Source organism: Trichosurus vulpecula, chromosome 9 (assembly GCF_011100635.1).
Source record: "Trichosurus vulpecula isolate mTriVul1 chromosome 9, mTriVul1.pri, whole genome shotgun sequence".
In the NCBI taxonomy this organism is placed as follows: Eukaryota; Metazoa; Chordata; class Mammalia; order Diprotodontia; family Phalangeridae; genus Trichosurus; species Trichosurus vulpecula.
The window spans coordinates 112,115,747-112,138,066 of NC_050581.1; the positions used below are offsets into that span (position 1 = coordinate 112,115,747).

General features: G+C 36.3%; 1 protein-coding gene across 2 annotated transcripts in view; it reads left to right on the forward strand.

Annotated features, from left to right (window-relative positions):
• LOC118830915 (KAT8 regulatory NSL complex subunit 1-like) overlaps window positions 1-22,320 on the forward strand; it is a 178,822-nt gene that overhangs the window by 148,285 nt on the left and 8,217 nt on the right. For both annotated transcript variants that reach the window (XM_036737996.1, XM_036737997.1), the window contains 3 exons: window positions 1,755-1,920; window positions 11,985-12,128; window positions 18,994-19,166. In XM_036737996.1, the coding sequence (XP_036593891.1) occupies window positions 1,755-1,920; window positions 11,985-12,128; window positions 18,994-19,166 (483 nt within the window). The remainder of the gene's footprint in view (window positions 1-1,754; window positions 1,921-11,984; window positions 12,129-18,993; window positions 19,167-22,320) is intronic.

The window sequence follows — 22,320 nt, forward strand, 5'->3', positions numbered from 1 at the left end:
GTTATGTGCCAGGCTCTGTGCTAGGTGCTCATAATACAGAGAAAGAGAACAAACAGTCCCTTCTGTCAAAGAGCTCATAGGGTAATGGGGGAGGCAATATGTAAACAGTTAGGTACAAACAGGATGCGTATACAAGAAGGCACTAGTGTTAAGGGGGGTATTAGGAAAGGCTTCCTAAGGTAGGACTTGAAAGAAGCCAGGGAAACTAGAAGACAGAGCTGAAGGGGGAAGAAAATTCCAGAAATGGGGAACAAGCAGTGAAAATTTTTTTAGAAGTTCAAAACTGAGTGACAAGTATTATATTCCTTAAGGTTTCTTTCTTTTGCTATTCTACTCCTTGACTATAAGCTTCTGCATCAAGCATCAGCTTCCTCATTTGCATATTCCCACTTAGAAACATAATTTCATGTGTGTCGATATTTCTTATCCTTGTCTCTTCTTTCTCTTTTTCCTCACCCTCCTAATTTTATTCATTCAACTTAGTACTCCTAAGTCCTTTGGTTAGAATGCAGGAAGAAAGGGCCTAGTTAAGATATGTAAGATTCACTGCTCAGATATTTATACTGTAGTTGTCTGTGTCCTATTTATGTTCAAAGTGTGCAGGACTATTAGTAATTGATAAAGTGTTTCATAACATAATGTTACCCCAAAGCAAACACCCTCATATAACCGCAGAAATATAAGCAAATGACAAATATTAAGATAATTCTTTCTATTCATCTTGATTTAAATTAACTTTTTTGTGTTATCTTTTGCATAAAATGCAGTCTTTGAGGCCATTCATTCAGATATTTGAATATATACCATATTCAGGGAAAATAATTCTTTGTACATAGATCACTGCATTAATGTGAATATGATAGGTTTTTAAAAAATGAGTGATTGTGTTAACACCAGGATTTAGACTTGCTAATACCCTTGTTTTTAAAAAAATCAATGCTTTATTATTTCAGAATTCCTATGATTTGATGATCATAACATTAAATTTTCTTTTTTTAAAAAAGCCCAGTGCAAGGAGATCTACATCAGACACTTATCATTCAAAGAAAAATTGAAACCAACTTCTAAAATGAAATAATAGCTTAATGTAGGGGAAAGGGAGGAATGAGCATTTTTCTAGAGTCTACTGTGTGCCAGGCATTTTATAAATATTATCTCACTTGATCTTCCAAATAACCCTGTGAGGTTCTATTGTAATCCCCATTTTACAGTTGAGGAAAATGAGGCAAACAGAGGTTAAGTCATTCAGTTAGGGCCACACAGCTAGTAAGTGTCTGATGCCTGACTTGAACTCTGGACTTCCTGTCTCTAGGCCCAGCACTCTATCCACTGCTCTACCTTACTGCCTCTAATGTGATCAGTGTCATTTGTATATGTGCTATAACTAGGGGAACCAGGAATCTGATTGTGAGCACATCTCAGAATGCCACCTGATAAAATCTTTCTGAGATCAAGAGCAAGAATTTCTAAATTGCTTCAAGAGTGGTAGAAGGCTTATTTTAGATATTTGAGGGTGGAATTTTTTATCTTAATATAGTATTTAAAATGTCATTCTGGTGACAGCATTAACAGTAAGACAGGGAGAGGTTTGACGTAGCAATACAGCACATTATTGGAGAGTATATAAATCTCTTCCTCTCTCCAACATAAACCCCTCCAAGAGTCACACAATAGTATTCTCTTCAGAATTTCTAAGTCAGAATGCTGCACCATGGCTAACTTTATCCTTGACTTATTGTTTCTCTTCTTTTCAGCCACAGAAGCCCCTTACCATGAAGTGTAGCTGTGAATGGCCTCATACTTGTATCTTGTGTGAATGTAAGACGTCTGTCAAGCCTATAGATGTAGATACTATGACATTAAAGGAACGAATCGCAGTGTTGGATTCTGGTTTCCATCCTATTCTCTCACTTCCTCATGGTGAGTAGGTTCCTTCTAACTTACAAACTGGAAGAAGGCACTTCCTCATTTTTTTTCCCTCATGTAACTTTCCTCTTTGTATAAAGGTTTAAGAGATTTCTAGCAAGAAGATGACTTTGAGGGGTGATACCTAAGCTCAGCTTTCCTGTACCTCCTAAAGACAAATGAACAAAATAAAAGAACATTAAGAGAGGGAGAAGAAAAGAAATCTTTTAGGAAATAGAACAGAAAAATAAAACAAAGAAATGAGAAAGCAAAAAAATATGCAATGGAAAAATTCTATGGGGTAAAATTTTAAAGTGAGATGAAAACTCCATAAAGGGGAAAAAACAGACTGGTACAACTGCTACCCTCCTAATAGAGGAACTGAATATAGTGTAAGAGCCTCCAGCAATATTTAGAGATAGAATAAAATATATTAAGATCTGGTGTCAAAAAATTAGCAGTTCTTTCAGTGATTTCTAAAGATGAACATAAAAACAAAGTAAAAAAAAAGATGTAAAATCTAAATGAAATAGCAGGCTCTAAGGATCGTATTAAATGGGCAGGACAACAACAAAAACCTTAAAGTTGAAATGACAAGCAACAGAGGGGAAAATGGCAAAACTAGAAAAGGATTTCAAGTCTCTATAAACAAAAGCAGTTGATCTCAGTGAGACATAAAATTATTTGTCTCCTGGAAAACACAAATAAAAAGTTTATTCTATTCCAGAAATCATGCCAGAAAATTGCTTGGAAATATCGGAAATAGCCAGAATGCAAATTAGTAGTAGCCACAAGACAATGACCTTAAGCTTAATTCCATTGGAAACATAGTTGTCAAGTTCCAGTTCATCAACATCAGACATAAAAGCAGCCAGGAGAAAGTAAATTGTAAATAAGCGGCTACCAGGTCAGATTGTGAAAGGAAAAGAAATGAAAGAAGGCTAGAATTCAGAATACAGAAAATCAAGGCAAATTGTCCTAAACCCCACAAGATTACTTGTCCAACAAATCTGAACATTTATAATCAAAAGAAAATATGATTCTTAATTGATATCAGATAGGCTTGGCTCTTCTCAGCAATGCAAGGTTCTAAAACAACTTCAAAAGGCTCATGATGGAAAATGCTAGCCACATCCAGAGAAGGAATTACAGAGTCTGAATGCAGATTGAAGCATACTGTTTGCTCTCTCTGTTTTGTTTTGTTTTGTTTCTTCTTTCTTGTGGTTCATTCCATTGGTTATACTTCTTTACAACATGACTAATGTGAAAATATGTTTAACATGAATGTGTATATATAGCCTATATCAGATTGGATCTTGGGGAGAGGAGAGGGGAGAGGGAGAGAAAATTTAAAACTCAAAAGGTTGTGGAACTGAATGTTGTAAACAAAAAATAAATAAATTCTTTTCTGATGAGATATCCAAAACTGGACAGAGCATTTGAAATACAGATTGACCAGGCATATGAAAATAATCTAAAATTGAATTCAAATAGGGAGTAAAGGATGTTTACTATACTAGAAGGATGTTAAAAAAATTTTTGTGGTTTTTTAATTTACAACTACGTTTCATCTACATTTTGTGCCCAGCTAGCTATAAAACTGCGTATATCCTTTGATCCAGCAATACTACTACTAGGTCTGTTTCCCAAAGGGAACTCAAAAAAAGAGGAAAGGACCTATTTGTACAAAAATATTTATAATGACTCTTTTTGTGGAGGCTAAGCATAGGAAATTGAGGGGATGCCCATCAATTAGACTGTGGTATATGAATGTAATGGAATACTCTTGTGCTGTAAAAAAATGACAAGCAGGATGACTTCAGAAATTACTGGAAAGACTTATACATGAACTGATACATAGTGAAGTGAGCAGAAGTAAGAGAACATTGTGCACAGTAACGGCAAGATTATATGATGATCAACTGATCTAAGATAATTCCAAAGGGCCTGTAATGACAAATGCTATTCATGTCCAAAAAAAGAACTTACTAAGTCTGAACGCAGATTGAAGTACACTGTTTTTCAGTTCATTTCTTCCTTCCTTTCTCTCTTTCTGTTTTTTGGTTCAAGTTTGCTCTCTCACGCACACACACACACACACACACACACGCAAAACTGATATAGAAATATGTTTTACATGATTGTAAACATATAACCTATAGGAGATTGTTTATCGTCTTAGGGAGGAAGGGAAAAATATAATTTGGAACTCAAAATTTTTTGTAAAAAAAAGTTAAAAGTTGTTTTTATCTGTATTAAAAATAAAACAAAGCCCAGGGGTGGGGTGAGGGGCTAGATTTACATGTAGTTTAAAAATCATTATTTTAAAAATACAAAAGCTAGGAATTTGAGAGGTAAATCACCTGAAAAGGTCACATAGCTATATGTATTATATATTTGCACTTACAGAGGACTGAAGGAATGAATATACAAGAAAAAGTTAAATAATACTTCTAAAAGACAAAAGCCACAACTAAATGTTAATAAAAATTATTTGGAAAATACAATAGGGATTTCTAAGGCATCTCAGAGACATGGGGTAGTATAAACACTTTAAACAGATACAGATATATATAGATAAATCCAGTGTTCTGTATTTGGTATGAGTGAAAGAGTAAGAGGGAGTTTTGATTAATATTGAATTATTGCAAAGTAAATAAGCTTTATCTATCTTTGATGTTGGCAAGAGTGGTTTAACAGCAAAACAGACTGAGTATGGTACCTTGTGCATTTAAAAAAGACAATAAAAGTAAAATCACAAAATGGTTTAGAAAACAGAAACAACTTTCTAGTTAAAAGAAATATATAAAGACTAGGAACTCATGCAGATTGGAAGTGAATAGCTAGAATAAAGTCTATTACATATCTGCTTAATCCAAAAAAAAGTGAGAATTTGATCTTTATTTTAGATAAAGTAATAGCTGACAGCTCCCATTCAGGGAGACTGGTAAGGGGGAAACTACATTATGAGTTAAAAGAAGCATAGATAATAAAACATGATGCAGTGACATTTATTGCTTTGGCAAAAATTTTGCAAAATTATCCTTATCACAGAAAATATGATTATTCACTTAAAAAACTCTAGAAAACCAAACAGAAAAAAACACAATCAATATTCTCAATAAAGTAACAGTACATAAAATATATTGACAAAAAAGCACCATTTTTGTATATTACAAAAGGAAGTTGCAGCTAAATTGAAAGATAGCTAATAGGCATTTTTGGTAGAGACAAGAAATTGGCTGACTGTGTTATTATGTGCCTAAAAGTAACGAGAAACATTATTTCATGGGTTATTTTGTTCTTATGTATTATAACTGGGGTTGGGAAACTATGGTTCTTGGGCCACAGCAAGCCCACCATCTATTTTTGAGGCAGCACATGGCAAGCTGTACTAAATAAAAGTACCTGCAAAAAAGACCATCATAAAAATAATTGTAGTTTATGCACCACCATCAGTTGCTGAAGACAAAGTGATGGAAAAATTCTACAATGAACTCAAAAATACTCTCCAAATTAAGTCAGTTTTCTGGGGTACTTGGTGACTTCTGTGCAAAGGTAGAGAAAGCTGAAGATGAGAAAGCACAGTTTCATGGAATGAAAGAGGCCAAATTCTACCCAAAAACCTCATATTTTCCCATGATGAAAACTTAAAAATAATTAGTAAGTTCCAGACCAAGGGACACCATAAAGAACACAATAAATTATATTTTAACCAACGGGAAAAGACTTGTAATTAAGGTAGGAATTAACCCTGAGTGGTCAGTTTTCTATGTTGTTGGAACAGGAATTAGTATGTAATTTTTTTAATTAAGAAGAAGAAGAATGAGAAACAGAGGGCATACAATTGAAACAACTTAATCCTGAACTAAACAAGTAAATAAAAATCAAAAATGGGAAATTGACAACAGAAATTATATTGACACTGACCATATTTTTATCCTGAAATTTAACCAGTGTAAATTAGTTGCCAATAATAGGGATACTAATGGAGTCCAGAAAGTACCTTAACAGTTGTGTGACTTATTCGCCAAACAGAGAGAAATGCCTGCCAAAAGCAACACAAGGTTAGGATATAAATTCATTTGTAAAGTCTTACAAAGAAGGATTATGAATAATTACGAAAAATATTACTTCATAAAACATAAATCAGTAGAAGATAAAATTGAAAGATATCCAACTAAGTAAAGTCATCACAGGGACATTCAAGGTTAAAAATGGAAGGAGGAATACAAACAAAAGAAAATAGAAAATGATTGCAAAATAATTCTACATCAAGGTTAGGAGGAACTACCATTATTAGACCCTAACATTAAAGTCCTGGATGTGCTTGTAGAGGTAGAAATGATCTAAAGAGAACAAAAATGGGAAAAGCAACCAAATTGGATTTATTATAGAGTAGACACAGCACATTTGTGAGGGCATTGGGGAATCATTACAATGAAGTATAACTATAAAGGAGGGAGGGGAATGAATGAATTAATAGGTACTTATTAAGCTCTTACTATGTATCAAGTACTGCCTTGAATGCTGGGGATACAAATAGGAGGGGAAAATGGCTCTCAGTTCATACACTACTTTGCTGAGATAACATAGAAAATAAGATTCAGCTTCATGGTAGATGGAAAGGCTCTGAAGTTCTGCAGGTTCAATGGAAAGGCAGATGGTAAGGAGAGCAGAAACTAAGAACCTGGGACAGCTTAAGATAGTGACTGGGCTAATGGTAAGAGCTGGTGGTCCTCCATCTCACTGAAAGGAATAAAATTATTCCCTTCTCATCCAAGTAGAGTGAACAGTTAATCAGGTGTGTTCTGAGTGGCCCAGGGGTTTGGGAGTAGCCTTAAAGGAAGACATGGGGGTAGCGGCACCCCACATGCCTGTATGTGGTCTGGTCAACCTAGAGTGATGGGTATAGAGAAGACAAGGAAGATATGTGCCCTTGATAGTTGGCAGGTCTTCCTACTGCCCAGCCAACCCAGATGGTATCTGGGAAGTTACCAAAGGTGAGAATAATTGGACCTTTATTAATACACAAAAATACCCATGAAAATGTGAGTAACTACTGATCTATAGACTTATTTCGCCTTCTATACAAAATTTTGTGAAGTCATATATATTTATATACAGAGTGTGTGTGTGTGTACAAAATTTGAAGACATCTTTGATGAAGGTACTGGAGGAAAACCCTTTCACAATTTATACTAAATAGTGAACTACATCTTTACCATTTCACGTTTAACTGAAAGATGCAGAGAATATAACATCCCATTGTGTTTATGGTTTGTTGATTAGGGAAAAAAACATTTGGTTCAAGAATAAAATCCCTTCTTACAAGCTCTTTTACAACAAGGTGTCTGTCCAGCAAAATCATTCAAGGTGTATAGGACTTTATAATAGAAATAACATTTTTCAGCTACCTCATAATCAATATCTAGTGAGGCATCAAGCACGGACATATATATACATATTCACAAAAGTTGTTCATTACTGATGAGATCCAGTGCAGAATCAAGATTGAAGAGTAATTACCTATGTATGGTGAAGGCCTCTAGATACTTATCTTGCTCACAAATGACATTGTGCTGATTCTGTAAAGCCTCAGAACATTGTGGAGCCTCCCCAAAGAGATCTGTAATCACTCAAAGGAGATGGGCCTGTCTATATCCAAGTAGATGAACAGTGTCTTTTACCCAGATTTCTACTTGCATTTAGATGGATACATTATAGCGTTTATCCTTCATTTGGTGTGTATCTGCTATCCAGCCATGTCATACTTCGTGAAAGCAATTTGAAACTGTGCCCCAAAAATTATTAAATTGAGTGAACCCTTTTGCCCAGTGATCCTCCTAATAGGTCTGTATTTCCAAAGAGATCAAAGAAAGAGGAAAAGGACCAATGTATACGAAAATATTTGTACCAATTCTTTTTATAGTGGCACATAACTATAAACTGGGGAGGTGCTCTTCAGTTGAAGAGTGGCTGAGTAAGTTACAGTATTTAAATGTGATGGAATTCTGTTGTGCTATAAGAAGTGATTAAAGGGACAGTTTAAGAAAAACCTGGAATACTTACATGAACTGTTACAGAATGACATGAGAGCAAATCCAGGAAAACAATTTATATAGTAATAAACCAACAACTTTGAATGCTTTAAGAGCGCTTATCAACAGAATAACCAACCAGTATTCCAGAAGACTCATGGTGAAACATGCTACCCACCTCCTGACAGTTGAAGTGATAGACTCACTATGTAGATTGGGATATTTTTTTGGACATGATCAATGAGGAAATTTGCTTGATTATTGTTTGTTGTGCAGTCATCTTTTAGTCATGTCTAACTCTTTGTGACCCCATTTTCATTATTGTTCAGACTGGGGTTTTTGTGCCAAAGATACTGGAGTGGTTTACCATTTCCTTCTCCAGCTCATTTTATAGATGAAGAAACTGAGGCAAACAGAGTGGAGTGACTTGCCCTGGGTCACACAGCTAGTACATGTCTGAGGCCAGATTTGAACTCACAAAGATGAGTCTTTCTGACTCCAGGCCTAGCACTTTATCCACCATGCTACCTAGCTGCCCACTTGCTTGACCGAACATTTGTTTATAAGGGTTTTGTTTTTCTTTATTTTCAGCAGGCATGGGTGGGTTGTGAGATGGAGAGATAGTTTCCATTAAATGAAACAAGTAAAATTTTATTAATTAATATGTGTATCTGTAATATATAATACAAATGAACAAGTTGAATGGATTCTGAGCTGAACAGAAAGGCGAGAGTATACTGAATTGCCTTTGCAAAATTTCGAAGCTCTTTTACTGACCCAAAACCTCATGTGAAAGCGAAGGCTTCTCTTAGCAATCTTAATATTCTACATAGTCTTACTGTGTACAGTGAAACATGGAATATAGCTGCCTCTAAAGACTTAAAAATTATAACACAGAAAAAAATAGAGAGAGACACAGTGGGTCATGAACAAGCTGCAATATCTAACCAATGAGCAATTACAAAGAACAGGATTAAAAGGCATCATCTAATAATTTTATGATAGGACGAAAAGATGAACTGGTCATGTGGTGACTTGGTCACAGGTTAAAATCGTTGACAGGTAGACCGTCACTGCTGGCCTTGTAGTCTCAAGAAAGCAAAGGAGGCCAGCGTGTGGGTTGGACTCTTTGTAGTCTACTTTAAGAAACATACAGAGAAGAATCTCATAGGAGGGGCAGGCAGGCAAGTAGATAAGTGAACTTCATATTTGGAGAGAACTCCTGAGTTGGAGGCAGAGATGTTTGAGCACTTTTAATAAAAAACCAGGGAAGAGAGAAAGAGAAAAAGAATTTAAAGTTCTCCCCTTCCCTCATCAAAAATACATTTTAATATGTGAACCAACCTACCAAGGCATATTACAATATAATTTTCAGAGAAATAATGGAAGCTCTTTATGAATACAGCACATACATGGGTTAAGCTATGTCACTTTATTAAACATAATTGTAAACCCAGTGAATTGAAAAAGCATTTATTAGTGGTTTACTATGTACAGGAGCACTTTGCCTAAGCCCAGGGGTACAAAAAGAAAACCAAATTGATAATCCCTGCTCTCAAGGAGCTCTCATCCTAATAAAGGGAGACACTACCTATAGGAAGATTCAGCTTTACATCAGATAGAAAGGTTCCATGAACCTTAAGGTACAGTGGCAAAGTAGATGGTAATGCATCTTCGTTAATATCATTTCCATTAATAATGCTATAACCATATCTGATGTTGAATCATTTGACAATGCAAATGCCTTTGGTCTTCAGATGTTTATTTTCTGAGGCTATAGCCCAGGCCGAGGCAGGTATCGGGCTATATCTCCACAAAGTTCCCTCCCAAGGATGATGGCTGTGAGGGCCTGGCTGGAAATATGTCTGCAAGAAACTACTATTCTTTCAAAAGGGGTTTTGGATTTAGTGTTCTGAACTGTTTCTTCCTGAGTCTGTGGAAAGTAGTGGCATGACCTGCTTGAACATGCTGTACTCTCTAGAATTCCTTGCCACTTCCATTAGGCTAGCTATATAGTTATTTGGGAAAGGCGAGAACATTAATAACTAAAGAGATCAAGAAGAGCTGTCTTTTGGAAGGTGGCACATAAGTTGAGTCTTGAAAGAAGCTTGGGAGTTTGAGAGGTAAAAGTGAGGAAGGAGTACATTTTATACAAAGGGGATACTCTTTACTATCTAAATATGCAAGTGTAACACTGCCAATCAAATTGCCAAAGGATGTTTTATAAAATTAGACAAAATAACAGATGACATGGAGAAAGAGAAGTTAGGGGAAAAAAAGTAAATGAGAGGGGGTGTTGCCATTATAATCTTAAATTATATAATTACATAATTTCAAAACTGTAAGTTACTAGAATTTTTAAAAGTTGATTAGTTGAATACATAATTGTTGGGGAAAATACCTCAAACTATATTATAAAAACAATAATCATTCAAACTATTTGACACTTGTAAAAAAAAATTGAAAAGAATATGAATTACTGATGGAAGGGTACCAAATTCAACAAAAACTGCTGGAAAAATTTTTAATGTAATTTAGCAAGATTTTTATTTTAGACCTACAATTCATATACCACAATTAATTCCAAATGATTATATAATCTAAACATAAAAAGTTAAAAGGAAAAGGAAGAAATTCTTCTCTCTGTCTCTCTTTCTTTTTATATTTATTTTAATTTTTTATTTTCAGGTCCATACTCCCCTTACATCCCCATTGAGAGACTAAGAAAAACAAAACCCCTCTTACAAGCTGTTTCACCAAGGCGCAATATTCACAACAGTTGTTGCTATGAATATGCTGACTTGGTTCCCTATTGTAAAATATAACAGACTGTCCATATAAAAGACAGAAGCAAAACATTCATTCAGACACCAGAAAGCCCAATCTCAAAACCAGAAAATCCAATCCATCCAAGCAAAACAGAAGTTAAAACACATTACCACTACAGAGAGCAGCTCCCCTGCTGCTAGGGCCTTCCCACAAACACTCACAAATCCTAGCTGACTCCTTGCCTGTGTCTGCACCTCCCACCATTTCTAACTGCTCTGACTGCTCTTCCTTCCTGCTCCACCCTTTCCTGTTCCACTTGGTTCAGCAAGCTCCTCCCACCGCATGTGACTTAGGCTTCCTGTGACATAAGCAGGTTACATGGGTCTATTAATGTATGGGGAAGATCTTCAAATTTATATTACCATTACACAAGTATATATAGTAAAACAAAACAAATTCTTTTATTTAACCACATCCAAAAAAATATGCCTTCGTCTCCCTGAGTCTATCCCCTCTCTGTTTCATCCTTGATGCTCTGGAGTTCTGGTTGGTCATTGTGTTGGTCAGAGTTCCCAAGTCCTTCAAAGTTGTTCATCTTGACAGTATTGTTGTTATTGTATAGATTGTTCTCCTGGATCTGCTCGCTTTATTCTGTAACAGTTCAACCAAGTCTTTATAGATTTCTCTCCTACTGTTCTCTTCATTATTTCTTACAGTACAATATTCCGCCCTCACATTCATATACCATTCACATGCCATAACTTGTTCAGCCATGCCTCAGCTGTTGGGCACCCAAGGGCAAAATATCACTTCACATCCAGCAAAATGACACTCAAAAAATGATTTTTAAAAAATTTTAGTGTGATATTGCCTGGTCTTTGGGGAAATAGACACAATAGTAAATTTCTGTTGAATCTGTGAATTGGTTCAAGCATTTTGGAAAATAAATTGTCCAGACAAGACTCTTGTATGAAACTTTTCCTTCCTGGCTATTTGAATTCTAGTTATCTAGTCACTCATGAAAGGAAATCATTATCATAGTTTTGCTTTCAGAAAAGAATTTGACTGAAGAGAGCTTTTGTAATGGCCTTTTACTGGACACCAGTAAATTTTTTGTTTTGACCATAAATATTAATTGCAAAAAATAATCTCGCAGAGTAATTAATTCCCAACATATGCTAATTTTATTACTAAATATTATCCTTAACTTGCAGGAAACAGTTCTTTTCGTGTACATAAAAATTATCTAATCTTTCCTCTTATATCTAGGTAGCCCTCTTCACTTGCACTTTGAAGCCCTCCTGAAGGAGGACCGACTAACCTATGAGGCTCTGAAAATGTCTCCACTTATAAAAGGTTCACGAGTTCTCACAGCTACATACCCAGTGCTGACCCCATCTCTCAGCCCAACCAGTAAGTTCTATTTCATAGTACCTTCAGACTGACAGGTCATAAGGAAGAAATTAGTCTTCATCTTTTTTCCCACCTAACCAAAACTACTTGACACTAATGGTTGCTTTTCAGTCATCTTTACTCCAGGAGTAAACTTATCTACATGACATGACCACATTTCAAGCAAGAACAATTGACCCTTAACCATAAAATATATGTCTTTGGTCATCACAACATTCTTCCTTTAGTTTCATCCTTGTTATATTGTACAGTGTCTTCTAGTTTCTTCTGGAGTCACTCTTGGTCCCTCATTATGTCTCCCGCTTCACCTGATGACTTTCTCTACAGACCCTGAAAATAACTTGAAAATCATCCTTCAGCTATGCCCAAAGGGCTATGAAACTGTGCATACCCTTTGACCCAGCAATACCACGTCTAAGTCTGTAGCCCAAAGAGATCATAAAAATGGGGAAAGGACCCACATGTGCAAAAATATTTATAGCAGCTCTTTTTGTAATGGCAAAGAATTGGAAATTGAGGGGATGTCCATCAGTTGGGGAATGGCTGAACAAGTTATGGTATATGAATGTAATGGAATACTATTGTGCTATAAGAAATGGTAAACAGGTGGACTTCAGAAAAACCTGTAAAGACTTACCTGAACTGATACTGAGTGAAATGAGCAGAACCAGGAGAAAACTGTACACAGTAACAGCCACATTGTGCAATGACTGACCTTGATAGACTTAGCTCTTTTTAGCAATGCACAGATCTAAGACAACTCCAAAAGGCTCATGATGGAAAATGCTATCCATTTCCAGAGAAAGAACTTTGGAGTCTGAATACAGATAGAAGCATGCTATTTGCTTTTTTTCTCTTTTGTTATGTTGTTTTGTTTCTTCTTTTTCATGGTTCCTCTCATTGGTTCTAATTCTTTATATCATGACTAATATGAAAATATGTTTGATATGAATGCATAAGTACAGCGTGTATCAGATTGTATGCCATCTTGGGGAGGGGAGAGGAGAGGAAGGGAGAGAAAATTTAAAACACAAAATCTCATGGAAGTGAATGTTGAAAACTAAAAATAATTATTTTTTTAAAAAATCATCCTTCAGGTTTCTATCATTGGAAGAATAATGTTTATTACATATTGACTCCTACTCCTTCCCCTTATCCACCAGTTCTTTTTCCTCCTGCTTTGTTTCAGTCTCTTCCTATATTTATTGACTCTTTCTGTACTGGCTACAAGCATGCCTAGTTCTCTTATATCCTTGAAAAAACCTCACTTTAAATCTGCTATGCATTCAAGCTATTCTCTTCTTCATTTTACTGCCACACTTGTAAGCAGAAGCATCTTCTCTTGTTATCCTACTTTTGTACCTCCTGCTCAGTTTTCAGACCTTTGCACTTTGGTTTCCACCTTTACTATTGTACTGAAACTGTTCTGTCAGAAGTTATATACTGTCTTTGCTCAAAAATCTGATGGCTTTTTCCCAGTCTTCATCCTACTTCCTCCCTCTCTCCTTGTAGCTTTCTTTCCTAGCTTTTATAACATTGTCATATCCTGGTTTTTCTCCTGACCACTTAATTTAGGTAGCCCTAAGGTTCTGTCCTTGGCCTTCCTTTTCTTTCCCTCTGCTCTGCCCCTTGTATATCATATTTACTCCCATGCATTCAGTTATTTCTACACAGATGACTACCAAGTCTGTGAGTCTGTCTTTGAACACCAATGGTAGGAAATTGAAATACGTCCAGACTGAGGCAACATGATTATGATATAGCTCCAAACAAGGCTTCAAAGCTTTTCCTTCTTTTTTGTGTAGGAAAAGTACAGTCTCTGCTGTGTTTAGAAATGGTCCCTCCTTTTCAGAGGTTCCAGGATGTCGCTTAGAGGCAAGCAAAGTGTTACCGAACCTCTGCTTCTAGATGTATACTTTGGGATCTTTGAGTACAATTATTGGCTAAGGAGAATGGAAGTGTGAGCCTGGAATTTTCTTGATGTATTTTGCAACGAGTTTCTCTGATAAAAGTCTCATTTCTAAGATATATAGGGAACTAAGTCAAATTTACAAGAATAAGAGCCATTCCCCAGTTGATACGTGGTCAAAGGATATGAATAGGCTGATTTCAGAAAAAGAAATCCAAGCTATAACCAGCAAAATGAAAAAGTGCTCTAGAGCACTAATAATTAAAAAATGTAAATTAAACTAATTCTGAGGTGCCATTTCACATTTCTCAGATTAGCTAAGATAAGAAAAACGGAAAATGACATATGCTGATAGGGAGGTGGGAAAATACTGATGTGCTATTGTTGGAGCTGTGAACTCATCTAAACATTCTGGAAAGCAGTTTGGAACTATGCCCAAAAGGCTGTTAGACTTTGTATACTCTTTGATTCAGCAATACCCTACTAGGTCTGTATCCCAAAGAAATCAAAGAAAGAAGAAAAGGACCCATATATCCAAAACATATAACAGCTTTTTTAGTGGTGGCAAAGAATTGGAAACTAAGTCTTGTCATGGGGAGGTAGTGTAATTGAACAAAGTATGGCATATGAGTGTGATGTGATACTATTGTGCTATAAGAAATGATGAAGGGAATGGCTTCAGAAAAAAAAACTAATAAGATTTGTAAAAACTGATGCAAAGTGAAATGAGCAGAACCAGGGAAAACAGTTTATAAGTAACAGCTATATTGTAAGACTAATCACCTTTGAAAAACTTGATAATTCTTATCAAAACAATGATCAACCACAGTTCCAAAGGACTCAGAATGTAACATGCTTTCCAATTCCAGTAAAAGAATTAATGACATTCAGGGTACAGATTGAAGCATATTTTCTTCTCTTTCTTTTTCTATTTTTGGAATAGCTAATGCCATTTATTTTGTATGACCACACGTATTTGTAATGCATGTGCCTTCTTAGTGAACGTTCAATGGGAAGCGAAATTCAGTACTAAAAATAAAGTAAAATTAAGGTAGTGCGGAAATTTTGGCTTCCATCTGTTTTAGCCATTTCCCCAAAAAAAGTATATGCCACAGTCTATACTCTGAATCCATCTCCTCTCTAGCATTTTTCATTATTACTCCTCTGGAATGGTTGTTAAATGCTATATTGGTCAGAGTTTCTGAGTCTTTCACATTGTTTGTTGTTGTTACTATATACATTGTACTTCATTTTGCATCAGTTCATAGAAGTCTTCTTAGGTTTTTCTGAAACCATCACCTTGATCATTTCTTATAGTGCAATAATAGTATTGCAGCATATTCATGTACCATAACTTCTTTAGCCATTCCCCAATTAATAAATAACCACTCAGTTTCCAATTCTTTTAAGTTCTTTCCATGTGTTCAGGTCTTTTCCATGTGTTTTTTCAGCATTACTGCATTTTACTTCTTTCAGTTTGTCCTTCACTTCAATATATTTTTACTCTAATCTGTTATTCTTTTGTTTCTTTAGAGAGCCTCACAACTATGAATTTAAATACTTCTATTCTGCTAATTATTGCTAATGTCCATGCCATAAATTCTGCTACTTGTTCCATTTGACTTCTCTCCTGATTGTAATCTCTCTCTTGAACCATTCTGGAATATCTTGCTGCATTTCTATCTTCTCTCAAGAATCTAAAGAGTTCTGCAATTTATTAAGCATTGGTTCAGTTTCCTTTGTCTTGCAACATTTATTAAGAGAAATTTATAATCTTTCATATATCATTACTCGTCTTCTGATTTTAGTATTTCCCCTGTTAATTTATCATGTTTTTAAACTTGTGTGCTTGACTTTTAACTGAATTTTCTTCCTCCTGAGATCTTAAGTGATTTTAGAATTTTTTCCTTATATTTTTCTGTTGCTCACTTTATTACCCTTCACCTTTTAATGTTGCACTTCAAAGATGTACCAGTCTCCTACTATGTTAGGGAATTTTATGTATAATAGATGGAAGCCATTCTCTTTTCCTTTAGTCCAGGTGTCCTCCCGCCCCTGTTCTCTCCATTCTTTTTTCTCTGGAAAGTCTGAGTCAGCATCTGCCTCTTTTTGTAGGCTTTGGAAAGGGCAGTGTGGACATTCCTGGCAAGTTCTTGGGCTTCCTTAAGCTAAAGATCACCACAAGCAATATATTACTCTCACTTTTTATACTATCTCTTCTTCTACTCATGACTACTTGCTTGTTGCAACAGGCCCTTGTTACAAGGGCAAGAATGGAGTGTATCAGCAGAAATTGCAGCAAGAGGAAAATCCCTGAGCAGGTCTCAGAGCACAGGTCCAAGGGTTAGTTTGTGCATATTGAACAACATAGAAACTGGTGGGAAAGGAAAGATGCTAAGTTCATAAGGGATTACTGTTCTCTACTGTTAATTACTCAAACTGGTATTCCACTTGTTTGGTTCCTTGACCTGTGGTAACAACTGTAACTGCTTAGCTAAAAGAACTATTTTGTCCTCTATCTTACCATTTAAATGATAGAAGTTTTTAAGTCTTTCATAGTTGTTCTTTTATTACGATATTGATGTTGTGGTTCAAATTGTTCTGTTCACTTCCCTCCACATCATTTGATAGAAATTTTCCCAGGTTTCTCTAAAAACCATTTATTTCCATTATAATCATAGGCGAGAATTTATTTAGCCAACCCCTTAGTTTCCAGATACTTTCTTCCCCTCCTAGATTGATTTTTTTTTTTTACTAAGTAAAAGAGGCCATTCTTTCATCATTTTTACCTAACAGTAATCACTGAATGGGCTTTTGCCTCAAACAAATTGAGACCTGGAAAAGACCTTAGCTTAAAAAGGCCAAGGCCTCCCACTGCATCCGGGGCCATTTCTAGTCTTCCTGATCTATATCTTGCCACAGGACCCAGATGGCTCCCGAGGAGAGACTGAGGTTGGTGACTTTGCACAGCTCTAAGTGAGCATGAATCCAATTCCCTTGACAGTCATGACATCAGTCATGCCATCTCCTTACTGATGTCTTGGTCTTCATCGAGAACAAAGGACAAACAACAGTTACAAAAAGAACAACCATAAATATTTTTTACCATATGTGTTTTTTCTCTTTCATCAATCTCTTTGCAATTTCAATACAGTTCTCCCAGCAGTTTTTGTTAAATAGTGAATCCTTATCCACACAGTACTTGAGGTCTTTGGATTTATCAAACAGGCTAGTAAGTTTATTTGTTTCTGAATGTTATGTACCTAACCTGTTGGTGGACCTCTCTTTTTTTACCCAGTACCAAATTGTTTTGATAACTGCTTTGTAATATAATTTAAAATGAAATCTCCTATGCCCCCAGTGTTCTTTTAATTGATAAATAGAATTGTCTTTTCTCTCACCTCATTCTAATTCATTTTTGCTGCTTTTCCAAGTGTTGAACCTCTGTTACTCCCTTGGCTTTTGTGACATTGTTCTCTCCTTGTTCTCGTACTCTTTGACCATTCCTTCTCAGAATCTCCTTTGCTGAATCATTATCCACCTTTGAATGTGCCCTAGAGCTCCACTATAGGCAGGCCCTCCTTACCCCCCTTCTTATTTACCTCCATCCTTTTAACTGATATCTCTATACAGATTGCTCCTGGATCTATATTCCCAGCCCCATTATATCTCCCAAACTACAGTTTTGGATTAACATCTGCAAATGGGAAATTTCCAATATGATGGCTCCCATAGGTGTCTCACACTCAACATGTGTGAAAGAAGATCTTGGTATTTTCCTCCCCTGAATCCTTCCCTCTTTCCAGCCTCTATATTTTTGTTAAGGGCATCACCAGGCTCGGAGAATCAATACTTTTCTTCTTCACCTCTCACATCCAGTAAGTTGCCAAGTCTTAATAATTCTATCTCTACATTTCTCAGAGTCTTTTCCTCTCTTTACATTCAAATAGCCACAACCTTTATTCTGTCCCTCTTCACCTCTCACCTGGACTCTTGCTTTAGCTTCCTAATTGGTTTTCCTATCAAGGCCCTCCACTTTTCACTTTATCCTTCGAACAGCTGACAAATTGTTATTCCTAAAAGAGGTATGACCATATCACTCACCTTCTAAAAAAAGTTTCAGTAGCATCCACTGCCTTGGATGAAATGTAAATTCCTCTTTAGCATTTAAATACTTTCATTGTCTACCTCCAACCTATCTTTTTAGATTTTGTCCCATATCACCTCATTGATTCTTTATACTTTATTCCCAAACTTATTTACTTACTGTTCTTTCTGCATGGCATGTTGCATCTCCTGTCCCCATGCCTGTCATCAGTACCCTTCTCCTTCACCTTCAGGTCCTCAAGGCTCATTTCCTATTATTTTGTGTATATTTTGGATTTACTTAACTGTGTATATATATTGTTTTCCCCAATAGACTGTAAACTCATTGTCAGTAAGGACTGTTTAATTTTTGTCTTTGTATCAACTTTGCTTTATACAATGCCTGACAAAAAATGGTGCTTGTAGAGCATTTGTTGAATGAATCAATCAGTAAGTTCAAGACAGGGTTTTGAACCCAGGTCTTCCAGACTCCAAGGTCAACCCTTTCTACTATGCCACGTTGCCTCATTGAAGCTAGATAGTATATACACATATTTTTTGCGTGTTTATTTTTTAAGATGTAGACCATAACACAAAATTTTCATTTTAAAATGTTGTTTTCCTACTTTAAACTTGTTATAGATTGATAACTTCCCCTTCCCTATTGCTCTCTTTTATCTCATTTGTATCCTGATTTTTTTGCCCAAGCCCTACACTATATCCTGAGCCACATCAAGAAGCAGCACTTTTCCAAGGTCATATTTTTTATTTTCATTTTTTTTCTGAGGCATTTGCTTTGCTTTTTTGTTTCTTTAAAAAAAAATTGATAAATGCCTCTGAAATTCATAGATATTCTCCGATATCATATAGATTCACCTCTTAAGGAAGGAAGACACCTTAAAGGATCAGCAGCCAGCCCTAGCATGTTTGCCTCCAGCCCTCAGACACTGAAACCCAGTCCTTTGGAGCACAATCTATCACCTTCTGTTGTTGATAGTTCTACAGCACCATCATCCAGCCAGCCCTCAAGCAGTTCTGCCTCGGTGAGTCATGGTTAAAATTAAAATGACCATCAACTAGACGCAATTAGAATCCAGTTGCAGATCATAAAAAGGTTTCTGGGGACATCCATGTAGCCGTAGGTTATTGTCCTTGTAGGCACATGGTTTTTGGTCCTGACCTACGCTTTCATCTTTGTGTAGAGTTTCCTGTGAGATTCAGTATGGCATCTTTTCTTCAGCTTTCAGCCATAGAGAGTTGCCTAGGGCCCTTGTTCATAGTCACATGGCCAGTATATATCAGGGACAATACTTTCTGACTGCAGAGCCACCCTTTCATTTGCTTCTTTTACCTACAAAGAAGCAGGAATTTGAGTCTCCATTTTAGTAACTATGTACCTCACATTTAAGAATCTATGACTGCTTCTTAAATTTCCAGTTGATCTCTCACTTGGGATGAAAACTGCTATGCGGTGCTAAGGATGAGGATGTGCTCTTCCCTGCTCTATTCCTCCCCACACGTCATAGAACATTTTCATTTGTGACAGAATTGGAATGTGTACAAACCACAACAAACTGCTGAGTCCAGTGGCTAAACCTAACCCTTTCCGTATTTGGAATTCCCGTTTAAGTGTGTCTTGTCCACGCTTTCCGTGATTATCCACTCTGGCTTGGTATCTCCAATATAATTGACACAGATTACTTTAACTTTTGCAGAGTAACTACACATATGATCTTTTTTGATCCTCCTGACAGCCCTGCGAGCTGTCACATTTATATTATTGTTATTCCCCTGCTCACAGATGAGAGAACTGAGGCTCAGAGAGGTTCATTGCTTTGTCCATGGCCACACAGCTAGTAAGTGTGAGAGGTAGTAAGTATCCCATTGCTTGTCTGCGCTGAATTCCAATCTAACGTTCTTTCCGTTACGCCGTGCTGCCTGTTCCCAGTACGTGCATGATCAAAGATATGAACAAAGTTTTCAGAAGAAGCATTGCCATTAGTAGTAGCCATGTTTTTAAAGTACTACAAATCACCAAGAGTGAGAGAAATGGAAAGTAAAGCAGCTGAGGTTTCAGTAAGATGACAAAAAACAAAAACAGCGAATGTTGGAGGATACTCTCCTGTGCCGGTTGAGCTATAACTCGATCAGATTATTTTGGAAAAGCAGTTTGTAATTATGCAAGATAAGGCAGTAAGTTTGTGCCCTTTAATGCAGTAACCCTGATATGGGGCTTATACTCCCAAGGAGGTCATCTACCAAAACATTCATAGTAGAACTGAAAACAAAGTAAATGTTCTTTTGGAGGGAAATGGCTAATTAGATTGCGGTATATTGAAGCATTTCAGGGTAGGAAAGGACCTAAAAAGTTGTCTAGTCCACATCCTGATCCAAAAAGAATCTGCATCACAACAGAAGAGACAGAAGTTCATCCAACCTCTGTTTGAAGACCTTCAGTGAGAGGAAAATCCACTGCCTCCTGAAACCACCCATCCCACTTGTTGAGTAGCTTTAATTGTTAGGAAGTTTTTCCTGTCATCCAGACGAAAATTGCCTTTCTGCTACTCCCACACATTACTCTTGATTCTGCCTGCTAGTCCCAAACAGAAAAGTACTGCCACATTTCAGCCCTTCAAGTACTTGAGCACAGTTTTCATGGCCCCCCAAGTTCTCTTCTTCACGCTATGCATTTCTGTTTCATCTGATCCTCATATGGCATGGAATCAAGACTTTTCACTGTCGTGGTTGACCTCCTGGCTTATTGGTGTCCTTGCTGACGTATGGTGACCAGAACTGACCACAGTACTCTCCATGTCTGTCCATGGCAGAGTACGGTGAGACTATCACTACCTTATTTCTAGGAGCAGCATTTTTCTTAATCTAGTACAAGATCATATTAGCTTCTTTTAGCTGTCCACCAAAATCTCCATAATCTATCTTTTCCAGACAAATCTACCCGTGCCTCACCCATCTTATCTGTGGAAAGTCAGGGTTTTTTAACCTACCTATAAAACTTCACATTTAGCCTTATTAAATTTAATCTTAATAGAGTCAGCCCATTATGCTGGTGGCTAGACAGGCTAAGTCTGTCAGGATCTCTTTACATCCTGACTAATGAAATGTATTAACTAGCCTCCTGGCTTTGTATCTTATGAATGTAATGGAACATTATTATGGAGTAATAAGTGAATCTGAAAAATTCAGAAAAACATGGAGAAACGTGTAAGGACTACTGCAAAATCAAGAGAACATTATACATAATGACTGCAGTCGTCTAAATGAAAAAAAAAAGGTGGAGGGTGGGGAAAGAAAACTGAATTCTAAGTAAGTGTAATGATCAGTCTTGGTCCTAGGAAGAAACAGTGAAACCCTTAATAGCATGTATAGTCGTGTAAAAAAAGAATGTCGTATATACTGTCAGATGAGTTCACTATTGATTTTTTTGGGCTGAACAGTTTTTCGTTGTTAAAAGGAAGCATTTAAATGCTGTGTGGAAGGCAGAAGAGGCAGGGCAGGGGTTTAGGGAATAAGCATGATACAAAACCAAAAGTTTAATAAAAAAATTTTTTTGTGGAAATCTATGAAGTTCTAGAAGTATGTATGCATGTGTATATGTATGTACACACATATACATATATATGTAATATATAAATATATATGTATATATATACATATACACACATATATATGTAATATATAAATATATATGTATATATATACATATACACACACACGAGTCTTTATAAAGTCACTGGATTTACTCAGTAAATACAAGTTTTCAAAGCCTATCTTAGATTGGACAAACCAACATCAAACTACAAGGCATCTTGTAATTGGTCAACCCCAGTAATTTTTTTTGGCCTGATAGTTCATTTAAGTATAAAAAGAGGTCTCTTTTTTATTATTGTTATACAACTGTTATACAGCCAAACTTTTCAACCATTGTAGACACCAGTAGAAGTAGCTAGACTCTCCCCTCAGTTCTGTAGGGGTGGATCCATGGACTCCTAGGCTGTTATATTGGCCCCCTTGAAGGGGGAAAGTGCTATAACAGCCTTTTCACAGACTTCTTTCCAAGTTGTCCTATGGTTCTCTTAGAATTTGTCAGTTATGAATTGAAATAATCAGCACAAGTGATAGATAAGCATGCTAAATCATTCTAGTTCTCACATCTAATTTGTTTATTTGGTGCTAATG